Source organism: Cryptomeria japonica, chromosome 5, assembly GCF_030272615.1.
Source record: "Cryptomeria japonica chromosome 5, Sugi_1.0, whole genome shotgun sequence".
Classification (NCBI taxonomy): domain Eukaryota; kingdom Viridiplantae; phylum Streptophyta; class Pinopsida; order Cupressales; family Cupressaceae; genus Cryptomeria; species Cryptomeria japonica.
This window is the reverse complement of record NC_081409.1, coordinates 621,588,254-621,616,197: the sequence shown is the minus strand read 5'-3', so window position 1 is coordinate 621,616,197 and position 27,944 is coordinate 621,588,254. Positions and strand designations below refer to the sequence as shown.

At 37.9% G+C, this 27,944-nt stretch overlaps 1 protein-coding gene across 2 annotated transcripts in view; it reads left to right on the top strand.

Moving 5' to 3' along the window:
* LOC131063774 (bifunctional dethiobiotin synthetase/7,8-diamino-pelargonic acid aminotransferase, mitochondrial) overlaps nucleotides 1-27,944 on the top strand; it is a 228,178-nt gene that overhangs the window by 155,734 nt on the left and 44,500 nt on the right. For both annotated transcript variants that reach the window (XM_057997706.2, XM_057997705.2), the window contains exons 10-11: nucleotides 12,432-12,565; nucleotides 12,764-12,895. In XM_057997706.2, coding sequence (XP_057853689.2) covers nucleotides 12,432-12,565; nucleotides 12,764-12,895 — 266 coding nt within the window. The remainder of the gene's footprint in view (nucleotides 1-12,431; nucleotides 12,566-12,763; nucleotides 12,896-27,944) is intronic.

Below are 27,944 nucleotides of genomic sequence, written 5' to 3'. Positions count from 1 at the left end.
ATCCAGTCTTGCTTTCATGGAAGCAACTGAATTGTCCAAATCTTCAGCTTCCTGCTTCTTGGTAGTTGGTCCCAAATTGAATGTAGTGATTTCATATTCATGGGGACCAATATCTTCCTTTGTCTTGTCTACTTTTGGTACTGCAATCTGTACTGTTCTGCATCCTGTTTCATCTATCTGGATGGTGGAGAATTTTTTGGCTGGCTTCTTCACAACTATTTGCTCCAATCAGGCCAAGAAATCAGTCATGCCATCTTCTTCTTGTTCTTCTACTACTTGTGTTTTTATTTTCAATCTCTCCCTCAGCCAATCAGGAACAGTGGGCTGCTCAATGCCTTTTACTTCTTGGTTGCTTTCTTTATGTGCAATACCCCGGAGAGCGGAAATCATTCGCTCTTGAAACTCTCCTTCTTCAACATCCATTTCATTTTCTGATTCTAGAATTTCCGTACCAGTAGGAGATGGTGGTTGTTCATCATCTTGATGGATTGATTTTACATTCTCCTCATGGAGTGGGGAAGGAATTTCCATCTCTGCCAACGACTGATCAATGGCCAATACATCTATGTTTGCGGATGCGGCAGAACGAGATGGTTCCACCTTTTGTTTCTTTTGAACAGGTCCTTCAGTCACAATTGCCTTTCCTTTAGCTTTCGAAGAACTTCCTACTTCTTTCTGTTTTGCACTTTCAATTTGTCTGGCACCTTGAGAAGCTTCAGTATTTGAGGAACATTCCTCTGCTTCTCTTGTAAAGTCATACGTCAAGTTTACTTTTCTTCTTCTCAGCCTTTGGATCTGCCGATCAACCCACCAATGGGAATAGTTTTCTACTGGTCGCATCGGGGTAGCTAAGTCAGCATGTTCAGGTTTTGACCATTTGATAGGAGGGAGAGGCACATCCCCATCAAAGCGTGGCTGAGTGCACTCTTCACTTTCTTCCACTTGATCTGGCACAGGGAAAATTTTAGTGATCCTGATTAAACAAATTGGCAACCTAGACCACATCTTTTTCTTGACAACATACTCATCAGTAGCATCTGCCCAATAGTCTTCTATATCCACCCTATGTCTAAATCTTTCTCCATTCACTGATTCAATATTGCCGCGAGGATCAAAGTTTGCCCTGGATTGGTAAAAGGTAAAAGAGTACCATTGCATCTCCAATCTAGCTATTTCAGCTGCTTGTGCTGAAGGACAAGATTCTAGCATGTTTCCAATAAAGAATGGAAAAAAGATAGCAGTCTTCTATCTTATTCTCTTGAAGATCTGATATGTTTCTAACTGTTTGACAACTTCCAACAAGACCATCTTGTTGGTTGGATAGATTGGCAATCGGTAAGGATGACCAGTGAAACCTTAGATTCTAATATAAGTGAACTTTGGAAACTAGATAAACCAGGGTCCGTACTTGCTGATTAGACTTTTTGATTCAGGAGAAAGTCTCTTATGAGTACCTCCTTGCAATGTTCTTGTGATATACATGAGGAACACATCATTCACCCGTTTGAAATGACTTTTCTCCTTGAGCTGCAGCTGAGGATAACAATCATATGACCGGAATTCATTCTCACCACCTCCCGCTGTGCCTTTGCAAATCAGTCCTAAATATCTATAAGTTGTAGCCAATAGATAGACTATGTAAGAACTCATGTAAAATGTCTTCGTCCTCTCCAAGTCCATCAACTGTTCATGAAGGTTGTCGCTGATTATACGGGACCAGTTAAATAACTTAGTTCTTGAGGTGATGTCGCTGATTATACGGGACCAGTTAAATAACTTAGTTCTTGAGGTGATTTCATCTATGAAATAATACATCCATGTTTGGAATGGTGCACCTTCAGAGCTGCCCATTACTCTGTTCAGTTTCAGGATGATATCACCATATTCTTCCTTGAAGTAAGGATGCAGCAAATGCTTTGGCACTTTCCCCTGAGGTCTTTTCTTCTCTAACCAAGACTTGTTAACATTTGCAGCACAGAGTTCAGACTGATTGTCATAGACCCTCTTGGTTTGCTCCTTAGTCTTGTATGTGGTCTTACTATGGCTTGGTATGCCAAATGTCTCTTGAATGGATAATTTTGAAAGATTAGCCAGGACTTTTCCATCTGGTGCAATTATCTCTTTTGATTGTGCGTTATAGTACAAAGCACATTCAACTATCAGCTCAACACACTCCTTGGCTGGTGGGAATCCAGGTGCCTAGACGATTCCATTTCGCATCATCTTGCAAGCAATGGGTGTTGGGATGTGTCCATCGTGCTCATACATTCTCTTTCTGAATTCTTCTATCTCCACATGTCTGAGGTTAGTGTCTGTGATGTTTTTCCATTTTGATTTGACCTTGGATTTCAACTGTGCTCCCTTGCTGGTGAACTTCATTGGTGCTTCCTTGGTCATCCACCTGAAAAACACATGAAAAGTGATATTTTCAGATTTTAATTCTGATTTTTAATCCTCTTTTTTGAAAATTTCACATTCAGCCTGTTAAAAGGTTAAGTTTTTGGGAAAAAGCAATTGAAAGTGAAGGGCTTGGCCAAGAAATTGATAAAATTGAGGAAAATAAGACTGAAAGATAAGAAAATTCAGTCAAATTCAAATTTTAGGGTCCTCTTTATGACTGAAATTTACCTTCAACTTTGAAAATCTGTCCTAAAATCAGAGAAAGCACTTAATTTTTTGACCTCTAATACTTAGAAGATTTTCACTTCTTGAAAATAAAAAAATCACAAACTTGAGAGAAAACTTCTTCTCAGTTGCTCCCCGAATTCTCAACCTGAATAGTGAATTGTGAAAATGAATTGGGTGAAAATATATAGAGTCTAGGATTCTTAAACTTAGAAGTTTTATTTATTTATTTTGGTTTTTTAATTATTTAATTGTTTTTTTTTGTTTTAAATCTTTACAAAATGGCTTTTTTTTTTTCTCTCAAATTTCCATCCTTAGCTAATGAATCTTCTAGAACTTTCTTTCAAATTGAATTTTCTTGAATTTTGAAAATTTTCTAAGTGTTGAAAAATAATCCTTGAAAATAATATTAATTTTGGAAAATAATTAAAAATTTATTTCATGTGACAAATTGATTTTCCGACTTGCTGGTTTGATTTCATGTGGATTTGTCAAAACTTGTCTTTCTTCATGACATGGCAAATAAATGGCCCTCATGTTTGATTAATGGATCAAGTTTAGGTCTCTGGTCAGGCATATTCACATATTCCATTTATGCCTAGATAAATCAATTTGTGTCTGGGTTTGATCAAATTTTCATGATGCTTGGACGAGGGTTTGTTTCAATTTTCTGTCTTATGTCTTGATTGTGGATACCTTGGGTTTTACTTGGCAACTTATATTTTTATCTTGGCATGTCAGCTTGTTTGTCTTCATGCTTGATCAATGGGTAAATTTTAGGTCTCTTGTTAATTTATGCTCAATCTGCCAAAGCAAGTAAGAAGCTTGGACAAGTTTCTTTAAACGTGTGTGTAACTTGTGTTTTGATCAAATTCGTCCTTATGCCTTTAATTAAGTTGCTGTCTTAAACCCCAGGTAGGAGTTTGATTGACTCATACCATCTTCATTAACTGCAGATCGGAGTTTGCTTCTGTTTGGACATCATTCTTCATGTGCTTGGTAGATTTTAACATGTCTTCTCGGAAGGTTTGATTACCACCTTGTGTTTGCTTTATCAATGTTTTCTATGCCAAATTTGTTCAACCTTCTCCATGGCGGGCTTGGATCACCTTGTCCCAAGGCGAACTTGGAATCTTTCTTACCATGCCTTGGCAAGCTTCATTTATTCTTTCCATGTCTTTCATTGTGCTTGGCGGGGTTGGAAGGAGTTTGGACAATTTGTTTTTGCTTTATTTCTTTTCCCCATGCGAATCTTGCTATCTCTGTCTTCATGGATCTGATTTGGAAGTCTGATCACCTTATTCTGATCAAGTTTTATCATGGTTCTCTTTATGCTCTTATCACGCTTTCATGATGCTTTATCAGCCTTAGGCAAATTCTAATCCAAGTTTTATTTCTTTTCCTTCTAATCCAAGTTTTATTTCTTTTCCAAGTGTTTGTGCTTTCTTCTAGAGAGCGGAGTTTGAGGTTTCTTAGGTTGGCAGGTTTGGAGGTGTTATGCCAACTTTCTTCATGTCTTCTTGAGGGCAGAGTATGAAGTTGTTTGGACAAGTTTTATGCTTCATGTTTTGAGCGAACTTGGAGCTTCCTTGGATAGGGCGGAGTTTGATGTTTGATTGGCTTCCATTTCTCTGTGTGCTCAGCGAATCTTCAATCTTTTAACCTTAACTTGCTTTGATTGCTGTTCATGGCGGACTTGGACAGTAGCTAGACAGCTTTGTTTGGCTTTGATTTCTTATTCTTATGGCAGATTTTGCTATCTCTGTCTGAAGTCTGATAATCTGATCAAGTTCTATCATGTTTAGGAGCTGCTTGCTTTGCTCAACCTTGGCGAATTTTGGACATAGGCTTATGCTGCACACTTTGCTCTCTCATAATATGCGAACCTTGCTTGACAATAAAAAAATCCTTAACGAAGTGAAAACCATGTTTTATACTTCTTTGGCGGTTTCTAGAAGCTTTCTTTCTTGCTTTGTTCGCTTTCTTCTTGGAAACTTTGAAAGCTTCTTCAATATGTGCGAACTTGATCTTGCAGCTTTATGTATTTGTTTGTCATTGTTTTAATTGCTTTCTTCTAGATGTAATGTCCCCTACTAGGAGGCTGCCAATTCCTGTAACTTGATAATAGTTCTGATCTAATTTGATCGATGATCCTGTCACTGGATGCTTTTGATTCCTTTCCTTTATATCTCTCAATGTGAGGTAGAGGTCACACCTCTTCATCATGTATGCCCTTTGGCAAGAGACACACCCTTTCACCATTAGCACCCTTTGGAAGAGTGCAACTCTTCATTACTTCTGCCCTTTGAAAGGGACGCAACCTTTCACAATCAGATCTGCACTTCTTATTTAAATCAGATTTGCACTTCTGATTCTCAAATTATCCCCCTCTCAAAATGAGGTTCTCTTCTCCCTTTTATATCCCATGTTTGAGGGAGTCACAACTTTTCCTTCCATGTCTGTTGACCATTCATTAACTTAATTATATTATTTAATATTTTAATTTAAATTTTATTTTTACTCTTTCTATTTTATTATTATTATTTATTATTAAATTCTATTCCAAAGTGGGGACATTATAGTCCGCCCCACTCAAGATTGCTTGTCCTCAAGCAATGGTCATGGAATGTTCAAAATGATTCCCAATATGAAATGGCTTTCGAAGCACTCATAGAATAAACATGCTGCTACTTTTTTTGTAAAAACCCTAGTTCTTGTCCTAAATCACCATTTTATGTAAAACTACAAATGGAACAAGATAGGAAACCATTGGAACTAAAAATATAAATCTCTAAAGAAAGATAACTAAGCATAAATTAACTTAACCAGGGTCTGGTCCAACTCCCTATAGGAGCTCAATCATAAGAGAGTGGGAGTAAGAAGAATGATGAGGTGTCCAAGAGACCCTCTACCCTAGGCCCAAGAGCAGAGTGAAAGCCAGAGCCCTCTTGGCCTCATGGGACCATTGGTCAAACTACCATGAGGTGAGCTACCTAGTGAGGTATCCTATCACCATTCCCCTTCATCACTTCCATCCTTATCCCTTTGTTAATAATTAATTATGATAGGGTTTGGAAAGATACCATAGGATGCCCCAAATGTCCTTCCCCTCTAAGCCCAAGAGCGGTGGACTCTGTCTTACACCCACTTGGCCTCATGGGACCATTGGTCAACTACCACGAGGTGGGCTACCTAGAGGAGGACCTCATCACCATTCTCCCTCTTTGTACTTCTTTATATTACTACCATGACAGTTCGCTCAACATAGGCATCATAGGGTACTCATCATACAAATGATAATATGAATTACATATATATTTCATAATTATGTAATTTTAGGAGAAGTTTTCTCTCATCCCTGTCTCACACCACTTCTTAAATGGTTTGCACAATATCATAGATATCACTTAATGTCAAGAACTTATGATTAGAAGCATGACAGACATCTATGACCTCAAATACAATGTTCTTAAATAAATATGTCTATAGTAATCATAGACACTCATGGAGCAAACAAACACATCAGTTATGAATCAAACATGGAGCATACACTTGAAAAAACGAAGCATACACATGGATATCTGCAAACACGGAGCATATATGTGAATACACATATTGTTAGATTCTTTTCCCTTAACTAGGATGACTCATTGATTCATCTTTAGATTCTTTACCCTGCAGGATGGTATGATCATTGCTCTGATACCATTGTAATGTCCCGTACTAGGAGGCTGCCAATTCTTATAACTTAATAATAGTTCTGATCTGATTTGATCGATGATCATGTCATTGGATGCTTTTGATTCCTTTCCTTTATATCTCTCAATGTGAGGTAGAGGTCACACCTCTTCATCATGTATGCCCTTTGGCAAGATGCACACCCTTTCACCATTAGCACCCTTTGGAAGAGTGCAACTCTTCATTACTTCTGCCCTTTGAAAGGGACGCAACCTTTCACAATCAGATCTGCACTTCTTATTTAAATCAGATTTGCACTTCTGATTCCCAAATTATCCCCCTCTCAAAATGAGGTTCTCTTCTCCCTTTTATATCCCATGTTTGAGGGAGTCACACCTTTTCCTTCCATGTCTTTTGACCATTCATTAACTTAATTATATTTTAAATATATTTAATTATATTATTTAATATTTTAATTTAAATTTTATTTTTATTCTTTTCTATTTTATTATAACTATTTATTATTAAATTCTATTCCTAAGTGGGGACATTACACTAGAGAGTGATTTTGGGAAATTCTTTGCTTTCTTCTAGAATGTGAAGATGCCGTGTCATAATGTTTTAATTCCAACTCCAAGCGAACTTGCTTTATTAGCTTTCTTCTAGAAGGCGAAGTTTGTTTTCTCTTTCATCTTTGCTATCACACTTTAATCCCAACTTGCTTTATATGTCATGGCCAACTTGGCAATTTTGCTTTCATCTACATGGCGAGTTTGGAAGCTTCCTTGACATATCATATGCTAACTTGGAAGGCTTCTAGGTGGACTTGGATGAGACTTGGACAAGGCGGAGTTAGCGTGACTCTGCCATGTCTTGGCAGACTTGGCGAGGGTCTTGCCAACCTTGACATATGCTTTGATGCCTTGAGCGAATTTAAACAAACATCCTCCAAACTTGCTTCACACTTCCATGCCTTAGTTTATTTTCAACTTGATTTTGCTTGCTTAACCTCGACTAGGAGTTTGATTAACTCTTGCCATAAGTTAGTTGACTGTAGGTAGGAGTTTAGCAAGTGTCTGACATTTTTGCTTGATCATGAGGCAGACTTGGATCTTCATTGGACATTCTTAATTGGACATTCTTAATCATGCTTTCGCCATTCTTCATCAACATACTTGGGTGGTGTTTATGCTTCATATGCCATGTTTGACTTGAGTCTTGGTGGACTTGGCACATCATTAACCATTCTCTCTCATGCCTTTGGCGAAGTTTGAGAAGTCATGTCATGCCTTTGAGTTTCTAACTTAGGCGAACTTTATTTGGACAACCACTTCTTCATTTTAATATCCATCTTTGACTTTATACTTGATCAACAACGTTCATGTCACACTGGTTCTTTTGGAACGAAACCCTAATTAGGGTTTCCACCTTGCTTTTCTAAATTTCACTCTTAAAGACCAAATTTTCAAAATCTGAGAACATGGGCATTGATCATATGGTTGATCTTCTAGAACAAAATCCTAATTGGGGTTTGCATTTTGCTTTTTACCCTTAAAGACATAATTTTTCAATTCTGAGAACATGGGTAGTAATAATTTGGCATGGAGATCAAAACCCTAATCTGGGAAAAAAGCAAAAAAAGGCAAACCCTTGCTTTTTATACTCAGAAGCAAAATTTCTTGAATCTAAAGACATGGGTAGGACTGATATGACCTAAAGAATAAAACCCTAATCTCAGACAAAAGCAAAATTTTCGAAGCCCTGCTTTTTATACAAGATTTTCAAATTCTGACATGGGCAGTGACCACATGACTCGAGGAACAAAACCCAGATTCCACTTTCAAAAAAGCAGAAAAAAGCAAACAAAGCAGAAATTCCTAAAAATAGAAAGTTGTCAGAAATGACCCAAAGCAATTGCGATCCTTGTCCTTTAGACCTTCTAAGCACTTTGACACCACTCATACATGATTTCTCAACTTGGTGCGGGATGACCTCAGAAGCTCAAACTCAAAACTCTCTCAAAAAATGGGCTTATGAAACTGCAGAGCTAGGACAAAATCCTAAAAAGCAAAAAATTGGGGGTCCCAATCTGCGATGGGGTGATGTGTGAAATAGGTCACAACAAGTTCCCCCATTCAAAATTAGGCTTGTATGAAACTAAAAGTACATATATATAATAAATGAACTAACAACATGGACATCTTTGAAGAGCCTTTTCTAAACAAGGATCATATGTTTATCAATTTATTTTTTTACGAAACTATTAGACAAGATGTTTTAGTGGCTAGTGAAAATACCTTATATGAAAGTAGAAGAAAATTGAAACCATTCCTTTTTGTGTGGTAATCTTAAATGAAATAAAACCCCTTTATTCATTGACTGATCCTTTGATGATGGCAATTCAGTATGATTCCCAACTCTCAACTAGAGTTCCTAGCTTGTTTTATGGGTTGGATTCAAGTGCAAATCTCTTCTCATATGTAACTCTTTGTTTCTAAGAAATGGCTTGCTTCTATTTAATTATATTTTTCTGTGAGAGATAGATTTATGCTTCATTATCTCTATCATCCCTTCATCTAGCTTACTTTTTGATTGAATCTATTACGATTTGGGTGACCAACTAGAGTTCCATAAAAATTACCATATTAAGATTCAATTCAATTTTTTTATTTTAATAAGAATGTGTCTTTCATTTGACCTGGATATTTTCTTCATAATACCATATAGATGTATGAAGCCTAAAGAACTTGAAACGACCCATTAGATGTGTACTCAATGCCTTATGAATGATTAATATTGTTAATTTGTTCATTGCAATTCTCTCGATGTTTTTGATAAGGTATAAGTTTTTCTAGTGTGGTTTGCACTTAGTCACTTCTTGGAGTCTTACTATTTGGATCTTGGGCTATAAAAATATTGAATGCCTAGTGTGAAGCTTATATTGGCTGATTATATCCTTAAGGATAAATTGTATGTTGATGTCAGGGGAATCTATTTCACTTTGGGTGTTAATCGCTGTATTTGGTATAAATATTCTCCATCAATCATTAGTGGAGGTTCTTGATATTTAAGCAAGAGGGATTATGAGTATACGATCAAATATTTAGCCCTTTGTGAAAGCAAGATAGTTGATACCAGCCAAACAAACAAAATTATGCAGAAGGATTTTTTTGAATTTATTGTTTACCTATATTAAACTGATGCAGATTATTCTTATCCCTACAATTAATCTCTAAGAATTTCAGAGTTGCTCGGCAAGTATAAGGTAGTTTCGAAAATCTACTAAAGAGCCTGCCACTTGATAGTTTTCTAAGAGTCTTGGATTTATTATCAAGCTTGACCATGCTAATGACCAAATACTTACACACTCAAATAGATGTGGGCAATTTCAAAGGTCATGCATTGAAAGGCTTGTACGAGAGTTCATGGAGATTATGATTATTGATTTGTTTTCAAAATGCAAAGGCTTCTGTCCACAAAATTCTGGATTAAATCATACCTCTGTGCTCTGTTTTCCTTGCATGCAAAAGCCTTCACCATTAAAATAGAACCTGTAAGTCCAATAAAATCCTGTCCACATTATTATAGAATTTATTTATTTATTTATTGCATTCTTATCTTTCTGTCATGGCAAAGAATGGGGTCTGTCAGACAGCTGTAATATAAAATACATAATTGTAAAAGGTCCATGGTTTAGCTTGCTTGCATGTCATACACAAGTAGAGGCTAATTCGTAGTAGTGTGCAAAATGGAAACACATTAAACCATACAATGTTTAAATATATATCAGATAGTGGGGTAGTTTTGGAGATCATGACCATACAAATGTAGGGATCGCGACCTTTAAATTAAAAGGTATGGTATTTCAACCTTAAACGTTTGGAGTTTAAGAGATTCAAAACTTAATATTCCTCTATGAATTTAAGATATTTGAATTACTTACCCTTTCTAAAAGGTGCGACCCTAGACTTTTGTAAAGATTTTGATCTATTAAATAGATCACAATTTGAAAGTATTTGATGATTGAATCATATAATTATGTAAATATATATAGTTTTCAAGATTGATTGATGAGATTTATGATTATTTATTGGTAATTTTCAATCATTTGATGTATAATGAATCATGCTATGTTGAATTTTATGAAATATAAATCATGGGCCCCCCATTTTCAGTACTTTTGGAGTCCATCTAGGCTCATATAGACTCTTTTTATAGTTTTGTTTTTTGTAAGTAATAATTTTTTTTGTATACTTCACATTTGTAACTTATATTTGCTCCTATTCTTACTCAGTATAGTGGTTTCAGTTCCTGGTACTTTCCGCATTTACAGGACTTTTGATGTACACAGCAAATTTATATCAAAGCGATTATCTATTCTCAAACCAAAATAAAGTACTACATATTTGGGATGGGGGGTTATATCATGAGGAAGTCTCTCTTACCTTATCTCCTTGGTCTTATCCCTAAGACAAGTGATATTGACCAGAATATTAAATGCTTAAAAAAATGACGAAGTCTATGTATTTCTATGTCTCACTATTTTTGACAAGTTTTCACATTATGTATGGCTTTTAAGAGTGCAGTTTGACTGCTTGGTCCACTCTGACAGTTGTGTGGAGATCCATTAGAACCACAATTAATTTGTGATAAATTTTGTACATGGGTACCTAACATGGCCTAGTTGTTTGGACTGATTCTTTTTACCTACCTAAGTTGCTTAAGGGGCTGTTGGCGTAAATTATGCATGCATATACCTTAGGTTATATTCCTCTTGCAGAGGATATTATAGATATTATTTATTTTATTTCTTATATATTCTATATAGATAATTCTGGGGTTAACTTGTTTTCTTTCTGGCTTTTCTCTAAATAGGATTTTTGAAAATCATGCTATTTCAGGAGGTCGAGTTCTTACCCTCATCTCCTTTTGTATTTTCTATGGTAGCTCAGTATATAGTATATACACAGTTGATGAATAGAATTCTTCTCCTTTATACATTTTCTAATTTGTAAGCCTTTATTTATAGGCTGAGGTAGTTTTCCTCTAAAGTTGTTATTGTTCCTTAGATTTATTTCAACACGTTGTAAATCTTATGTGGTATAAAAGCATTGTTTTAGCAATCTTGGAAGAACTGCGAGCCATAATCTTGCACCACACTCTTAGTTTTTTTTTGATTTGAGACGACATTTTATCTTTTATTTCTGTAGTTTCAGAATATGATGTAGTTTATTAACTTTTTGTAAATTTGCTCATATTTGATATACTCATGAGTCATGACCATCTATGCTAGAAGGATATCATGAATCTTCCTGATATGTAGTCTCTGATAATCACTAATGGGGGTTATTGTAACTACATTTATTAACATTAAAATTTCTCTTTACTAAAAGAATGCTGTTGTGCCTAAGCCTTTGTGTTATACGGTTGGGGGGCTGCAGTCTCTTTTATCTCTGCTACTTGTAAAGTTTCCGATTTTGACTTTGACTGTGATGCTGGCGGAAGATATTAATCCTGTTCTTATCCATTCTTGAATGGGTTTATTTTTTATTTATAATACTGTGGATTTATTCCTATGTACGTCTACATTAATTGGCCATGTCAAATTCATTTGCTTTTTATTGCTTGCCTTTTGCTGCAGTAATCTGTATTGTAGAAAAGAACAGGAAAACACTGTCTAAGACAACAATGTTATGTCATTGGTTTATCCAGTTTTTTGGATAGCCATCTTCAGGTAAGATCAGTTATCTTTGTAGTGTAAGGTTGTCTTCTATGATGACTTTTCATGAAATTGACAGCCTGATTCGTTGTTACAATCAGTCTAATTTTCTTATGCTGCAAATCCAATATTTCAATTCTTAATGTGTTTTTGTTCTTTTTGGACCTAATTTTTTTGAGATAAAAAACGATAAAAAGTAGTATCTTCTTGCTTTTTACAATGATAAATAATAATTATTTTAGTGCCTGCCTACCTTTTTTTCTATCATTTTCTCCATTGAATTTTAAATTTGCATTGCTTGTGTTTGGCATGTATCACTAATATGATAATCATCATTTTGCTCTAATCAATATTTCTAAAGATCATAAATTTTTAGAAGCTTAATAGCCCTGTGCTTTTGTACTTGAAGTTATACATGCTGCTGGTGGAATGCATATGATAGATCCACTTTTCCAGCGGGTTCTTGTCAAAGAATGCCGAAAACATAGAATACCTGTAATATTTGATGAAGTGTTTACTGGTTTCTGGCGCCTTGGAGCTCAGGTATATTAACATGTTTGGCTATCTAGATCTCCTTAATTTTGCAAATCATTCAAATACCTTGTTTTACTTGTTCAAACTGTTATTTGAATCTTGTATTCCCCAAGTCAATGTGACTGTCCTGGCTTAGTGGGAAGAAGTTAAGAACTATGGTAGATAGGTTGTTGGAGATTACTATTTATTTTTTCTTGTGCCCTAAAGTCTGCTGCAGAGCTCCTAGGTTGTGTACCAGATATTGCATGCTTTGCAAAGCTGATGACTGGTGGAATTGTTCCCTTAGCTGCTACATTGGCAACGGAATCCATTTTTGGGGCATTTGAAGGAAAGTCCAAGGTATTTACAATTTTTCCAAATAAGATTACAACTGTCTTCCTATTAAGTTCCTTTTACTATCATAATATGAATCAGGAGCAATAGTGTTCTGTGAATGAAAATTAATGAACCTGAAAATGCCATGAACGGACGTATGTAGCCTCATATAATTTCTTATTGGTCTTTCTGAATATAACTGATATTTATCATAAGCATTCACTATTACAAGTTATAATATAGCTAAATCTGACAGAATAACAACTAGAGTGCAATTGTGTATATAAATTTAAGATGCAGTTTGATTATAATTTATGACCTGCATTCATAAGATGAAAAATAATTAATGGAGAAGATGTGCTTTTTTGCATTGCGTCTGACGGGACAGAGCTAGAGACATGCAGCTCCTTAGGCCGTTGGTGTGTATTTTTGTAATAAAACATATATTGCCATGTCTTGACATGTGAGTAGGGAAATGGAACAGAATAATAGTTCTATTTCCTCATCAAATGTCCTTGAAAATAATTTGTGTAAAACATATTAAACAATATATATTTTATCTGTCTCTGGTATAGATGGGAAAGTTGTCCAAGTGTTTCCAACAAACATTCATTATAGATTTACCTTTTGCTTGTAAAGAAGCTACAAGGAAGTGGAATTTGTACCATATTGTGTACCTGCACCCTTGACCATGTTGAGGACTAACAATTGGTTGAAGATGTACCTAGTTGTGTACTTTTCCTTCTCGATAACCAGTTTAACCAGACTTGGTTTTGTGATGCTCTTCTGTGTTAGATCTATCTGTTGGGAAAGCCAACACCAGTGGTTTTTTTTCAGAAAGAAGTTTCTGTAGCCACAGAATTTGCAGCATTGTTTATGATTATTTGGACAAAATTTTCTACTCCCAATAATTCCTATTCGATCTAAAGCATCAATTTTCTACTCCAAAAACAAGTGTTCAGTTCTTTTGAAAGCGTTTGTTGCCAAATTGCTCATTGTTGTTGTGGTTGATGGATTATTTTCAAATTATCTGTTGTTGGCTTTTCCAAATGAGAAAGTTATGCATAATCGGACTTGTTTAAAAGCATGGCAAGAATCGAAAGAGCTGCTGTACACAACTCTATTATCAAAGTGTGTACCAACGTGGTTTGGGGATTAAATACTCAAGAATTGAATATTGTGTTCACAATTTGATTGATACTTACTGTGGATGTCTACTAAAGGAAAATGGAAATGCTTGATACTCCAAGTGATTTACTAGTTCATCAATATCAATCATGCCTTCTATTTTTTATTTTTTCAAGATATAGGCATTAGGCCAGTTTTCAATTAATTCAAAATCTGCAATGCCTCTGTGTTTTAAAGAATAAAACTTAGATCAGGAAAGTATATTAATTTGTCTTTTTTAGAACAACACAAATAAAAATAATGTGTGAGGGAAAAATCTCATCAGATTGAAAGAGGAAGCTCTTTAACAAACTAAACTAACCCCAAGCACTAAGCTATAGACAGAATATACAAACATTAACGTGATGTATAATATTTTCTGGGGTTTTGTAGTAATGAAATAATAGAATGACTAGTCTAGCTTGTCCTACAAGTGAGATTTATGGATTATAAGAATGAAAGCGGCTGATTCTAAATGCAACAACACCTCATTGGTTAAAAGAAGAAACCAATTGGATGATTTGCACAACACTTCAAAAAAATAACAACTTTCATACATAGATGACAGGCAATTTCAAGAGCATAAGGCTACAACTTAGACAAATAACCTCAATATAAAGCTTTGACACTATTATCCATTCAATTCAATTAGTGAATTTACAAATATAGTAATGGTAGACATAAGAAATTAGGTTGAAAAATAATTTATGCAACATAAGTACTTATTTGTAAAACATTCTGTGCTCCAAGCACTTATTTATAAGATAACCAAAATCCAAATTGTGAAGTTTAGGATAATAATTGATTGATCCCAAAAATATTTTTTAATGCAAAATTTGTAAAGCTACTGAAAAAGTATGAACAAAGCACTTTCAAGTAGAAAACTACCATACACTAAGCTGAAAAAAAGCTAACTAAAACATTCTAAATTTAGTCCCTCAACCATTCTGTCCAAAAGAGAACCTATGGAAAAGAAACTATTAAAAATATTCAAGGCTAAAAAATAGTTACTAAACATGGCAGTTTGATAGACAAATCATCCAAAGACCTTTAAAAAATTAATTGCTAGAAATAGCTGTCTAATGTGTGGCTCCTCTTAGTGACTCTAACGAGTCTTTGATCTACAACAACACAGACCTTTTGAAGAATTTAAAAATTCTAATCACCAATCTATTGACAACTTCACCAACCATCTCGGTGACTTGAATTTGATACCCTTTGTGTGGAAACAGGAAAATTTTATTTCTCTAAGCTCTAGACTTTGTAAACAATTAGATGAGACAAATTTGCAATTGGTTATATCAAAAAACCCTAGAGAAAATGCTAAAACATCAAACATATGAAGACAACTCGAATTACTAGTTGATATTCCACCTTGAGAACAATGGAGGAAACCCTAGGCAAGTGGAAATGTATGTCATTGTCTTATCCAAATGATTGAAACTTACCTTAAAACCTTAATGTTTTCATCACGACTGAGTAATGCAAATTAGAAACTCTAATTGTTTGATTCAATCTACAAATGGACTTATAAATGTCGAAGACCCTAGAAAAACACTAATCGAGAAAACAAAATCAATAAATATATACCAAAACCCTTCTTGAAAAACCCTAGGGTTTAAGAAAAATGATTTTTCATGCATAGAAGATACTAACACTTGATCACCACATTGATATTCAAATCTGGTCTTGAGCATTTCAATCTTGGTAGTACTAGAATATTAATTAGTTATTATATCTTTAATGGCCAATTTTGTAATATTAGCATAATCTTAGTTAGATTAGCTAGTTTCTTTTTCTATTGCTTGTGATTGATTGTTTCTTTTAGAAACATCATATCTGTAATTGCTATATAAACATATCATTCTCTCTGCAATAATTGAGCAATTACCAATTAATTTAATTAACATGGTATCAGAGTGGGTTAGTTTTTTTTTTTTATTTCTTTAAATTTTTTTTTCTAGAGAAATATTTGTGAAAAATTTCGTGGGCTTTTGAAAAGCTATAATTTGAAATTTTTAAAGATTTTTGTGCAGTTCTGTGTTTTTAAAAAAATTGAGAAGATTGTTTTCTTTTGAAAATCGCAAGCCCTCTTCCGCACGATCATGTTCCTTTTTTTTCTTTCTTTTTTCTCTATTTAGCGATGACATGCGATTGTTCTATTTCCTCTAGCGGATTTTCTTTGGTGCACACTTTTTTGGTTTCTTCCTCCGTGCCTCTGCGTTGTGATTCTTCTGCTCGTGTCTATATTTGCCCACGTGACCGTGCGAAGGCTTGGGATTTGATGTGATCTTCATTGTTTCGTGCATCTCTATGTGTGATGGAAGGGTTCCTGCGACCTCAGATGCCCATCTTCCCCCCTGTTCTCTGCACAAAGCGCAATTTCCTTTTTGCGTTTTCTGGGCTTGCGACATGTTGTGACCTTTTCACACATCGCCCCATTACAAACGAGGACCCCCTCTTTCCTACTTTCTATGTTGGTTAGTTTAGGGTTTTGGCAGCATAGTGGGCAATTTTGAGTTCCCGTGCTCGAGTCTCGGATTTTTGATCATGCCTATTTGTCATCTAGGGTTTTGAAGTTATAGGATCAAGTGCGTAAAAGTTGAAATTTTAATGATCCTAATTTTTGTCTAAGTGTAGTCCTTTTGAGCGTTAACGTGTTTTTGAACGTATTGTCGGTGATTTTTAAGTGCTAAGGTGTTTTAAGACCTTTAGGAGTTGTTTTCTCGTTCTTAGGAAGTTATTCAAGTTGATTTTGCACTTTATCCCGATAGGTTTCCTTTTGTTTTGCTCAAATTTTGGTAAATTTGCCTAAGTCCCGATGCGTTTTATTGAAATTCTAAGTTTCTAGATGATTTTGAGTGGTTAAATTGTTAAATTCCTGATGAAAATCAATATTCTAAGGCTCAAAATGTCAAAATTCCTGATGGGAGGTGATTTCCCCCCACATTTCCGATGACCCATGATTTTCCCCCACATTTCCGATGACCCATGATTTTCCCCCACTCAAAATCTTGATTGGTGGTGAATTTCCCCTAGATTCCTGATGGACCCAATTTTTCCCCCACTCATTATCCAAACATGGGACGATTTTCCACCAGAGGTAAAAATTTGACCAAGTGTGGGAATTCTTCTTGATGACTCACGATTTTCCACCAGGACTCCGGATGATGTTGATGACGATTAAAATGATGATTCTTGATGCCTATCGATTTTCCACCAGTGCATTTATGACGAAATTTTAAGGATTTTTGTGTGGATTGTGATTCCAGACGTCAGGCGAATTTCCACCATGATGATTTTGATGATTTTTAGGTCCGGATAACTGTCTAGACAGGGGTCGATTTCCCCCCAAAGTGATTTTTAAGTTGCATGACGAAATTTAAGTTGGAATTTTCATTCCAGATAGGGGTCGATTTTCCCCTGGAGGCGAATTTGTGCAAGTTTGTTGAAATTTTGTTGGGATTTTTATCCCAACATGGGGCGATTTTCCCCCAAGGATGATTTTAATGATTTTTAATAAGTTTTCATTGGGATTTTTATCCCAATATGGGGTCGATTTTCCTCTAGAGGTCATTTTTGATCTAAATTTTAAAATATTTTAAATAAATTGGCCCTGAATTTAATTGTTTTTATAAGTGTTGATGATTATTTAAAAAATAAAAACAATTAATAAATGATTTGCAATAAACATTAAATGATTTTTATCTTCTAGAAGCAAATCGATTTTCCCCAAGCAAGTATAAGTATCAAAGTTTTATCCCACATTGCTTGTGTGGTGAAAACCCAAGGTGAAAACTAGTTTAAGAAAGGAAGTCCAGCAATATTATAATATTATATTTGCCAAGTGTGTTGCTGATTTATGCGAATTTCTCTAGCTGGGCGAATTGGGTGAAGTGTCAAGTTGACACCATTGAGGCTGAAAGTTATTTCCATGGTCTATTTTTCTCCATTTCAAGCCTTAGGTGATTTTCCTTGGCAGCCATTGGAGTGTGATTGAAGACTATTTTCAGAATTTGGCGATTTCACTTGGAGGGTATCTATAAGTCATTCTTCCATCATTTCCAGGGTTGCTTGTCACTTTGCAAGGTGCTGGTAAGTCTGAAACACATCATTTTCAAACTTGTCCTCATAAAACTTTTATTTTACCAGCCATACATACATGCCCGGAATTGATAGTTTTCACCATGGGAAGAGTGTTTTCATCAAATTTTTGCATAACACGCGATTGCAACATCTTTTAAGTGAGTGATATTGTAGAGTTGCAGGTTGTCCTCAGACTTGTTGGCAGCCATTGTTGACCTTGGGAAGGTGTACTCAGACAACTTTTGAGTGAAAATCCTACTTTTCACACCTTTCCTAGTTCATTTCCCAATCCGGTACACTCCTTTGCCCTCTAATTTTGATAAAATTTCTAAGTATAAGGAGGTGTCTTCAGACTTTTTTAAGTCTAAACATTTATGGTTTTAATGAATTTCATGAGGGTTTCATACCCTAGTCTTGTCACATTTTTGTTCTATTTCCAGAATTCGTTTAAAATGTGGATAAAATTCCTGATTTCAATCCATAAATGTCTAAATCATTAAGAAATCAGAATTTATTCAATTTTGAAAATAGTTGTCAGGAAAATTTTCCGAAATTGCCAACTTCCAGCTTCATACAGGTGCAATGTTGAAGTCCGGAATTAGCATTCGGAGGGAACAACATAAGATAGTTGAGACGAGATTCTATCCAGAATCTAAGATGTCATCGAAATGGAAGGAGATTACAGACACGAACATGCATTTCCTGAACATGGACTAGATGCGACAACGGATGTTTGGAATTGGAAGCCGGATTCATTCCCCAACTTATGCAAACATTATGAAGAGTGGTATTTATCAGGCCGTTGGATTTCCGCAGTCCATATAGTGCAGCGAGGTAATCTTGGAGTGTGCACGATGTTATGATCCTCTCTCCCGAATGATCAAGACTCCTAAGGGTGCCATCATTCCCTACCTTGTTGAGGGTGCGATTGCTGAGGTGTTCGAAATTCCATGTGGAGCAGACTTGAAAGATAGAGCCAAGGATGAATATGAAGAAAGATATAAGAAGATGATGGATGCGTGCAAGACCATAGTGAACAAGGAATGGATGATTAACCCTAGGTCTTATCATTCCAAGGCTCCCAAGACACTCATGGGCACAGATTTCAAAGAGGAATATAGCAACTTGGTATACCGAGTGATAGGGATGTCGCAGGGTGCAATATACGATGGATGCATGTTCCATTTCGTCCAGGATTTGTCTGAAAGGAACATTGATTAATTGGTCAAAAATCATAAGTGACAATCTGGATTTTCAGCTGAGGAATCTGGAGAGATCCAAATCATTCGTCATGACTTCCTACTTGGTGTACCTGCTTGCACGATTTGTTACCTACAAAGGATTGATATGCAGAGGTGAAGTCGGGAATGGACAAGGGCAATACAGGAGTTATGAATGCTATTCACAATTGAACATGTATCAAATTGAAGATTAAGAGAGTGAATGATGCATTCACTATGTACATAACACAAATGTTGCAAGGTGGAATCCACAAGAGGTTGTCCAAGGAGGCAATAGAGTTGATAGAGAAATATGGATTGTGGTACATGTTGTCATTTTATGACACCCTTGGTCCATCAGTAAGAACCGATCAAAGATATGTTCCATGGACTAGCGCTGCCCTAGTTGATCAAGGATAAAAGCAGTGGAATCATGGTTTGAAGTGTTGCCTTGTTAGAAGTTCCTAGGCCCTCTTTTTCTCTTCCACCGGAACTTCGGAACCCTGAGGTTCCAAAGTTCTTTGCCTTAGCCGTTTTCTTTCTTGCTTCAGAACCCTGAGGTTTTGTAGTTCCCTTCCTTCCCTTAGCTTTTCTCCGGTTTCTCCGGAACTCCGGAACCTCGAGGTTCCGAAGTTCTTCTCCTTTCCCCTTCCCTTCTTCGGAACTTCGGAACCCCGAGGTTCGAAAGTTCCCTTCTCTAGCTTAGCCCCTTCTTCGGAACTCGGGAACCTCGAGGTTCCGAAGTTCCCTTCCCTTGCCTTCCCCGGAACTCCGAAACCCCGAGGTTTCGAAGTTCCCTCCTGGCCCTTCTTCCTTCTTTTCTTCGGAGCTTCGGAACCCCGAGGTTCCGAAGTCCTCTTCCTCGCTTCCCCTTCTTCTCTTCGGAACTTCGGAACCTAGAGGTTCTGAAGTTACTTCCCCTTTTGCCTTCTCTCTCTAGTTCCTCTGGAACTTCGGAACCCCAAGGTTCCGAAATCCTTTTCGTCTCTTCCTCTCTCTATCCCGGAATTCCGGAACCTCGAGGTTTCGAAGTTCTTTCCTTAGCCTTTTGAAGTTCTCCAGAACTCCAGAACCCCGAGGTTTCGAAGTTCCTTGCTCCTTCCCTTGTCTTCCTCACTTTGGGAGTCCAAGCTTCCGAAGTCTCTGGACATCCTTTCGACTGGCGACACTTCCGGATGGCATGATCGACACTCAACGCTTTTAATGCTCCGACAATTTTGGTGACTTGTGCACTTAATTTTGTGGAGCCACAAGGGTGCATTAAATGTTTTTGGCAGGATTTCCATCAAGGGAGGTATGGGGCCATGCTTGGTGACTTATGTCATGTCTCACTTTGGAAGGTTAGTCAATCCACCTTCTTAGGATTGCCCTTTGTGGGTATGGCTAGGTTGCTGCATGTACAAGTCAAGTGCATGTAGTTCCTTGCACTTCCAGACTGACACGCAGGGGTCATGATGACCCTTGTAACCATTTTTTCTATATAAAGGCTGTTAAGCCTCATTATAAAGGGTTCTCTCCCTGCTGCCTTGACCTTTCCTATGCTCTTTCTCTTCTCTTGAAGACTTGTAATTATTTTTGCATTTTTGTAACAGTAAGATTGGCTTTTGGCCTGATGATTAATTGAAAATCACCATCCTTGCCTCCTTTCAACTTGTGTATGTTGTGTACGCTTTCTTACCTTCATCATAGCTGTATGTCTTGTGGCTTTTCTCTCCATATATGTTGTGTTAACTAGTTTTCTGAGTGTGACTTGTGGGAATCCTTCTCCCCTCTTGACGCTTAGCAAAATTCTAACCTCCATACATTTGTTTGGGTCACTTATGCAACTGAAGTTGTGCATCTATTGAGTGTTTTAATTAATCCATTGTGTCGTTTTGGTGCGGAGAGGAACATCTCTTATCTTGGTGCATCACCTCATTTTACTTCAAGCATTCTCTCTTCCCTTTACCTCAAAAAATTGTTAGGATAGGCTTAGGAGTTAGTTTTGAAGTGTTGAGTTGGTTCAACACTTGCACCTGGATTGAGAAGGAAGCTGGCCTTCTCCGGAGATTCAACCCCCTCGCTCAAGGTCCCACACTTCGGGGTTGTTTCCATGTTTCACAAGGTTGCTGAGTTGATAGCTCAACAAGGGTGCAAGCTTTTGTGATAACAGTTTTTGGCACGCTCGGTGGGACTTAGTTCGACATACATGCTAAGGATTCAGTGCTAATTTTTAGTGTTTCAGCCTTTAGAGGCAGTCACCTTTCAAGCACTTGGCGACTCTGCTCAAAGTCCAGTTCTTGTTCATACGAAGTTCCTAACTCTGGGATTTCGGAACCCCCAAGTTCCCAAGTCTTCAACCCCAGAACTCCGAAACTCCCAGGTTTCGGAGTTCGCAAGTTTGGAACCCCGAAACCCCCCAGGTTCCGAAGTGCCTAAGTCCTCAACTTCGGAACCTCGAGGTTCCAAAGTCATGTAGTCCTAAGCCCAAGCCAACTGAAGATTCAGTGTGTTCTTCAGTTCATCAAGCCTTTGGAGGCAACATCTTTCAAGCACCTGGCAACTCTGCAATCATTGGTGGATCTGTGGTATGTTATTAGTCTCTGGTTGAGAGGGTCCGTCTGCTCTTTTAAGCATTTTGTTAAAAAAGCTCCATCTCTTTCAAATGCTTTAAAATGAGTTCTTATTATGGGTGTAACTTCTATTCATCCCCATTCTATGAGAATGCCAACCATTTTCCCCTCCTTACCAATAGGGCCAAACTAGGACTGCTCCTAGTTTCATGCCAAATAACTTCACTTCAGCGGTAGGTGGGCACTTTCCTAATGCTTGCCACCCACCCACCCCTGCTCAACCTTCTTGGTAGCCCAACCAACCCCAAGATGACGAAAAAAGGCAAATTGCAGAAATCAAAAGTGTGTTGCTTGATTTCACCAAGTAGTTGGAGGAGTTGAAGAGGCAACAGGAGTTGGCTTTGCAGCAGGATCAGCTTGCTTATCAGGCTCAACTTCAACAACAACAGATGGGAGCCCAAAGACAACATGAAGAGTTCCTTGTAATGCAGCTTGCCTCTGCTAGGAAGAAAGAAGTTGAGCACCTAGCAGCCATATAGATGCTACTCATACAGGAGGAGGTTTCTGCTCCTAGGGTTCCTAGGTTTGAAATCCCAAGCTTCAGACAGGGGAGACCTCCCAAGCCTTCAACTAACCCCCCTAGTTTTAAAATTCCAAGTTTCAAGGGAGCTCCAGTTGTTGGTATACAAGAACCTTCTCCTCAGTGCCTTTTGCAAAACTCACCACCTAGGCCCTTTCCTGATGCTATCTCCCTTTTTAAGGGCGGACCTATTGTATGGAGGATGGATGGTTCCCATCCTCATCATGAGGAAGGGGTTCAATCAGCCATTGGTGAGTCTTCATATGCTCCAAATGAGGGAGAATCGACGATGCTGCAGGAGGATATTGAGTATAATCAGTTGCAGCAACAGGTCATTGAACAAGAGGAGTGTGAAGGTAAAGAAGAGGACATTGTCCTCTCATTTGATAATCTTCCTTTCTTTATTGATCGTGAGGAGAAGGATATGTCCACATCTCCCCCGGTGGTAGCTTTGGAGCAACATGCTAGTCTTGCGGAGGGCATAGGGCGTAATGGTTTTGTTGCAGATTGCATAGCGGATGGATCGTGCCATGAACCCGAGGTTGTTGCATTCTGTTGCCTGGAGGAGGAAACAAAAACAAAAAGACAATATGAAGATTTTAGATCTTCTTGTGAGGTGTCTCATAAACCTAAGATTTGTGCTGATGAGTTGGTTATCAACACATGTGATTATGATGTATGTTGGTTCTCTCTTGTCCCTGAAAGTGATGATGTTGAATATGAAGTCTTCATTCAAGGTGAAGATGTTTCTTTTGGCATTAGGGATGATGTGCCTAAGCTTGAATGTTTCACTTGGGACCAACATACCAAGTTTGATGACATTGAGCAACAACATGTTGGTCAGGCCGACAGTCTTTTGGTTGTTCAACTTGAAAGTATACCCAAGCTTCAAAGTTTCCAATTTGATGTGTTCGAAGAGCCCCCTTGTGCTGGCCAAGATAGAGATATGGTATACTTTTCTTCACCATGTGAGTTCGAGGCCTTTTCTTTTGGTTTCAACTCACACCAAGAGGAGGTCGGCTATTGTGGAAAAAAAGATGCGCCCTTGTATAAAAGAGATGCCTTCCCTTTTGCATGGAGTAGTTCTTTTGATGCTAGCCGACTCCTAAAAAACTCCCCCCTTGCTACTATGTGTATGCGTCATGCATCCTCGGATGTCTCAGGTGGTTATTTTCTATGGCTTCCCTATGGTGGCAAGGTAAATGGTGAAGTGTTCTTTCACCACATGAGTAGTATGTGTGATCTAATGCATGCATACAAGAGATTTCAACCATTGCAACTAGATGCTGAATGTAACAATGGTATGAGGGGGATCAACTCTTTCAAAAGGTTCCTCTTTGATAGAGGAAAAAACAATCAGTTGCCTTTTATTGTAACAATGTAAATGTTAGTTAGGTTTCTTACTTTCCAAGAAGTGCACGAGCATAGGTTGTTCCCCTTCAGAATGGCTGGTCTTGATCCTTTGCAGGTTACAGAGGAGAGAGTTTTCTTTTTTCTTGTAGTTGTGACTCGGTGCCCAATGGATGCCTAACGCTTCTGGACTTCATGCTTAGCAGGCAAGCATCCCGCATAAATCGCCAAAACTGTTGTCATTTTATGACACCCTTGGTCCATCAGTAAGAACCGATTAGAGATATGTTCCATGGACCAGCTCTGCCCCAGTTGATCAAGGATAAAAGCAGTGGAATCATTGTTTGAAGTGTTGCCTTGTCGGAAGTTCCTAGGCCCTCTTTTTCTCTTCCACCGGAACTCCAGAACCTCGAGGATCCCAAGTTCTTTGCCTTAGCCACTGTCTTTCCTGCTCCAGAACTCTGGAACCCTGAGGTTTCGAAGTTCCCTTCCTTCCCTTAGCTTTTCTCCGGTTTCTTCGGAACTCCGGAACCTCGAGGTTTTGAAGTTCTTCTCCTTTCCCCTTCCCTTCTTTGGAACTCCGGAACCCTGAGGTTCAGAAGTTCCCTTCTCTAGCTTAGCCCCTTCTCAGGAACTCCGGAACCTCGAGGTTTCGAAGTTCCTTCTTTACTTCTCCCCTTTCCCAGAACTCCGGAACCTTGAGGTTGAAGTTCCTTTGCGCAGTTCCCTAGAACCTCGAGGTTCCGAAGTTCCCTCCTAGCCCTTCTTCCTTCTTTTCTTCGGAGATCCGGAACTCCGAGGTTTCAAAGTCCTCTTCCTCGCTTCCCCTTCTTCTCTTCGGAACTCCGGAACCTTGAGGTTTCGAAGTTCCTTCCCCTTTTGCCTTCTCTCTGTAGTTCCGAAGTTCATTTCTTCTCTTCCTCTCTCTATCCCAGAATTTCGGAACCCCGAGGTTACGAAGTTCTTTCCTTAGCCTTTTGAAGTTTTCCAGAACTCCGGAACCTCAAGGTTCCAAAGTTCCTTGCTCCTTCCCTTGTCTTCCTCACTTCGAGAGTCTGAGCTTCCGAAGTCTCCAAACTTCCTTCCGACTGGCGACACTTCCGGATGGCGTGATCGACAGTCAAGGCTTTTAATGCTCCGATAGTTTTGGTGACTTGTGCACTTTCTTTTGTGGAGCCACAAGGTTGCCTTAAATGTTTTTGGCAGGATTTCCATCAAGGGAGGTACGGGGCCATGCTTGGTGACTTATGTCATGTATCACTTTGGAAGGTTAGTCAATCCACCTTCTCAAGATTGCCCTTTATGGGTATGGCTAGGTTGCTGCATGTACAAGTCAAGTGCATGCAGTTCCCTGCACTTCTAGACTGACATGCAGGGGTCATGATGACCCTTGTAACCATTTTTTCTATATAAGGGCTATTAAGCCTCATTGTAAAGGGTTCTCTCCCTACTGCCTTGACCTTTCCTATGCTCTTTCTCTTCTCTTGAAGACTTGTAATTATTTTTGCATTTCTGCAACTGTAAGATTGGCTTTTGGCCTTATGATTAATTGAAAATCACCATCCTTGCCTCCTTTAAACTTATGTATGTTGTGTATGCTTTCTTACCTTCATCATAGCTGTATGTCTTTTGGCTTTTCTCTCCATATATGTTGTGTTAATTGGTTTTTTGAGTGTGACTTGTGGGAATCCTTCTCCCCTCTTGACACTTAGCAAAATTCTAACCTCCATACATGTGTTTGGGTCACTTATGCAACTGAAGTTGTGCATCTCTTGGGTGTTTCAATTAATCCTTTGTGTCGTTTCGGTGGGGAGAGGAACATCTCTTATCTTGGTGCATCACCGCATTTTACTTCAAGCATTCTCTCTTCCCTTTACCTCAAAAAATTGTTAGGATAGACTTAGGAGTTAGTTTTGAAGTGTTGAGTTGGTTCAACACTTGCACCTGGATTGAGAAGGAAGCCGGCCTTTTCCGAAGATTCAAGCCCCTTGCTCAAGGTCCCACACTTCGGGGTTGTTTCCATGTTTCACAAGGTTGTTGAGTTGATAGCTCAGTAATGGTGCAAGCTTTTGTGATAACAGTACATACAGTTTCGCACTTTCACATACCTAAGGATTCATGGATTTCAATCGGAACCTTACAGGCTTCCTAGGTATATATTGATTTGTCTTTTGTACACGACCAAACACAGAATAAAATACCTGAAGGTACCTTATCCTCTCTTGAATAAAGCTTCCCCAATTGCTATAGATCTTGCAGAAGGATCAATCGGAGTTGCTCCAAGGTTCTGATTGTAGGTTGTCTATGTGTGGATAAGCTTCTCGCGGTATGATGTGATTTTGCTTGAATCACAAGGGGACTTACACTCGATTACTTGAGCGTCTGATTTGCTTTGGATATCGCTGGAACGTGGGTCTTTACTGATCCTTGATTTTTAAAAAAGGGAAAAGGATAAGGGTTGGAACGGGATCTATTTCTAACACTAAGAACGTAAGAGCAATGAATGACCTTTCATGAAATTCTATCTATGTCTTGCTTTGACATCCTAGGATCATCTCCACAAGATTAGTGTGATTTTCTGAGGAAAGCTTTATGATGTTTAGATCACCGCTACAACATGGACATCGTCAGGTTGATGCATATTAATGAAGAAGCGATAATTGAAGTTAAGTTTAAGTTGAGTGATTCTAGTTGACTACGCAAGACAAGTTTGCAATCAACAAATTGCTAGTTGTATGGATATACAAATTTCACCATTGATCATACAAATTTCTTCCATTCATCTAATAACATGAAATTAAACTTGAGAAGTATAGAGACCATGCAAATTGTCGAATCAACACATAGAATTCACCATTTCTTCAATAAGTTTACATGTCTTTTGCAACAATATCTTGGCAACAATCTTTGCCTTCTCTTTCTACTCTACTCTAACTATTATTTACTCTCTGACTATTCACTATCATCCTTTACAAATGAGGAGTCAGGGCTTTATATAGAGAGGCCTTTACAGATTGATAGCTCTGATTGACTTAGAGTCAATGGCTAGGATTACAAGATAGAAACCCTAATTAGGGTTTGTTATAACAAACTTCCTTAGCCAATGAGAAAATTACATCTCAGGAGCGAGGACCAATAGGAAGTAGGGGTATGTACACCGAAGTTTGTGCCGCCTCCGATAAATTAGGTACATTGAATCTGGTCATGATGAGGTGGATCAATCCGACTGGAGGAATGATGACTGGGATGCCACCTTGTCTAACGCTTCTGACTTGGTTGATCCTTCTCTGTCTCTGACGTGATGAATGATGTACTTCCTTTGCTTGATGAGGCTTCCTTATTGTCAAGTCTTCCTTCTCCAGTAGCATATCTCACCTTGAAGTGCTGGCAAAGCCTTTCTTTGTCATCATGTGGTTCCTTAGTGTGGCAAAGTGAAGGTTTTGGCATGTCCTCCTTTGTGCTTTTGGAATGTCCTTGATGAGGATGGACTGGAATAGGTCGTTCTTGTCCAGGCTTGATCTTCTTTTATCTGCAAAATAAACCAAAGGATGATTAAGCACATATGACATATTCATTTCAACATAGCATTTTCCACCTTAAATCATTAATGAGAAGACATCAAAATGGAATTTCGCTCAATATCCTCCCCAAGGACAAGCCTTATAAAATTTTTGCTCTGGACCCTTTGGAAGGGTCAGGAGCGAAATTTGCATTTTAGCTCAAATTTCATGATCTCCTTGCCTTGAACTTCTCTTGACCTTTGAATTGCTTTCTTATGAAGGTATCATTGATTTGACCGCCAAAAAGACCAAAAAGAGGATTTCGCTTTGGACTTAGGCCAAGGACATGACCTATTTAAAATTTCGCTCTGGACCCTTTGGAAGGGTCAGGAGCGAAATTTGCATTATTGGCTCAAATTCTTCTCATTTTGTGACCATACTTGCTCAAATGCATGCCTAAGGATGCCCTTGGTCTCAACCAACACTAGGTTTGATGCAAAATTGGAGCAAAATAGAGTTTTTAAGGATTTCGCTCTAGACCCTTTGGAAGGGTCAAGAGCGATTTTCTTGATTAAGCTCAAGTTCTATCATTTCTCCACTCCAAAATGCCTTCCAAGG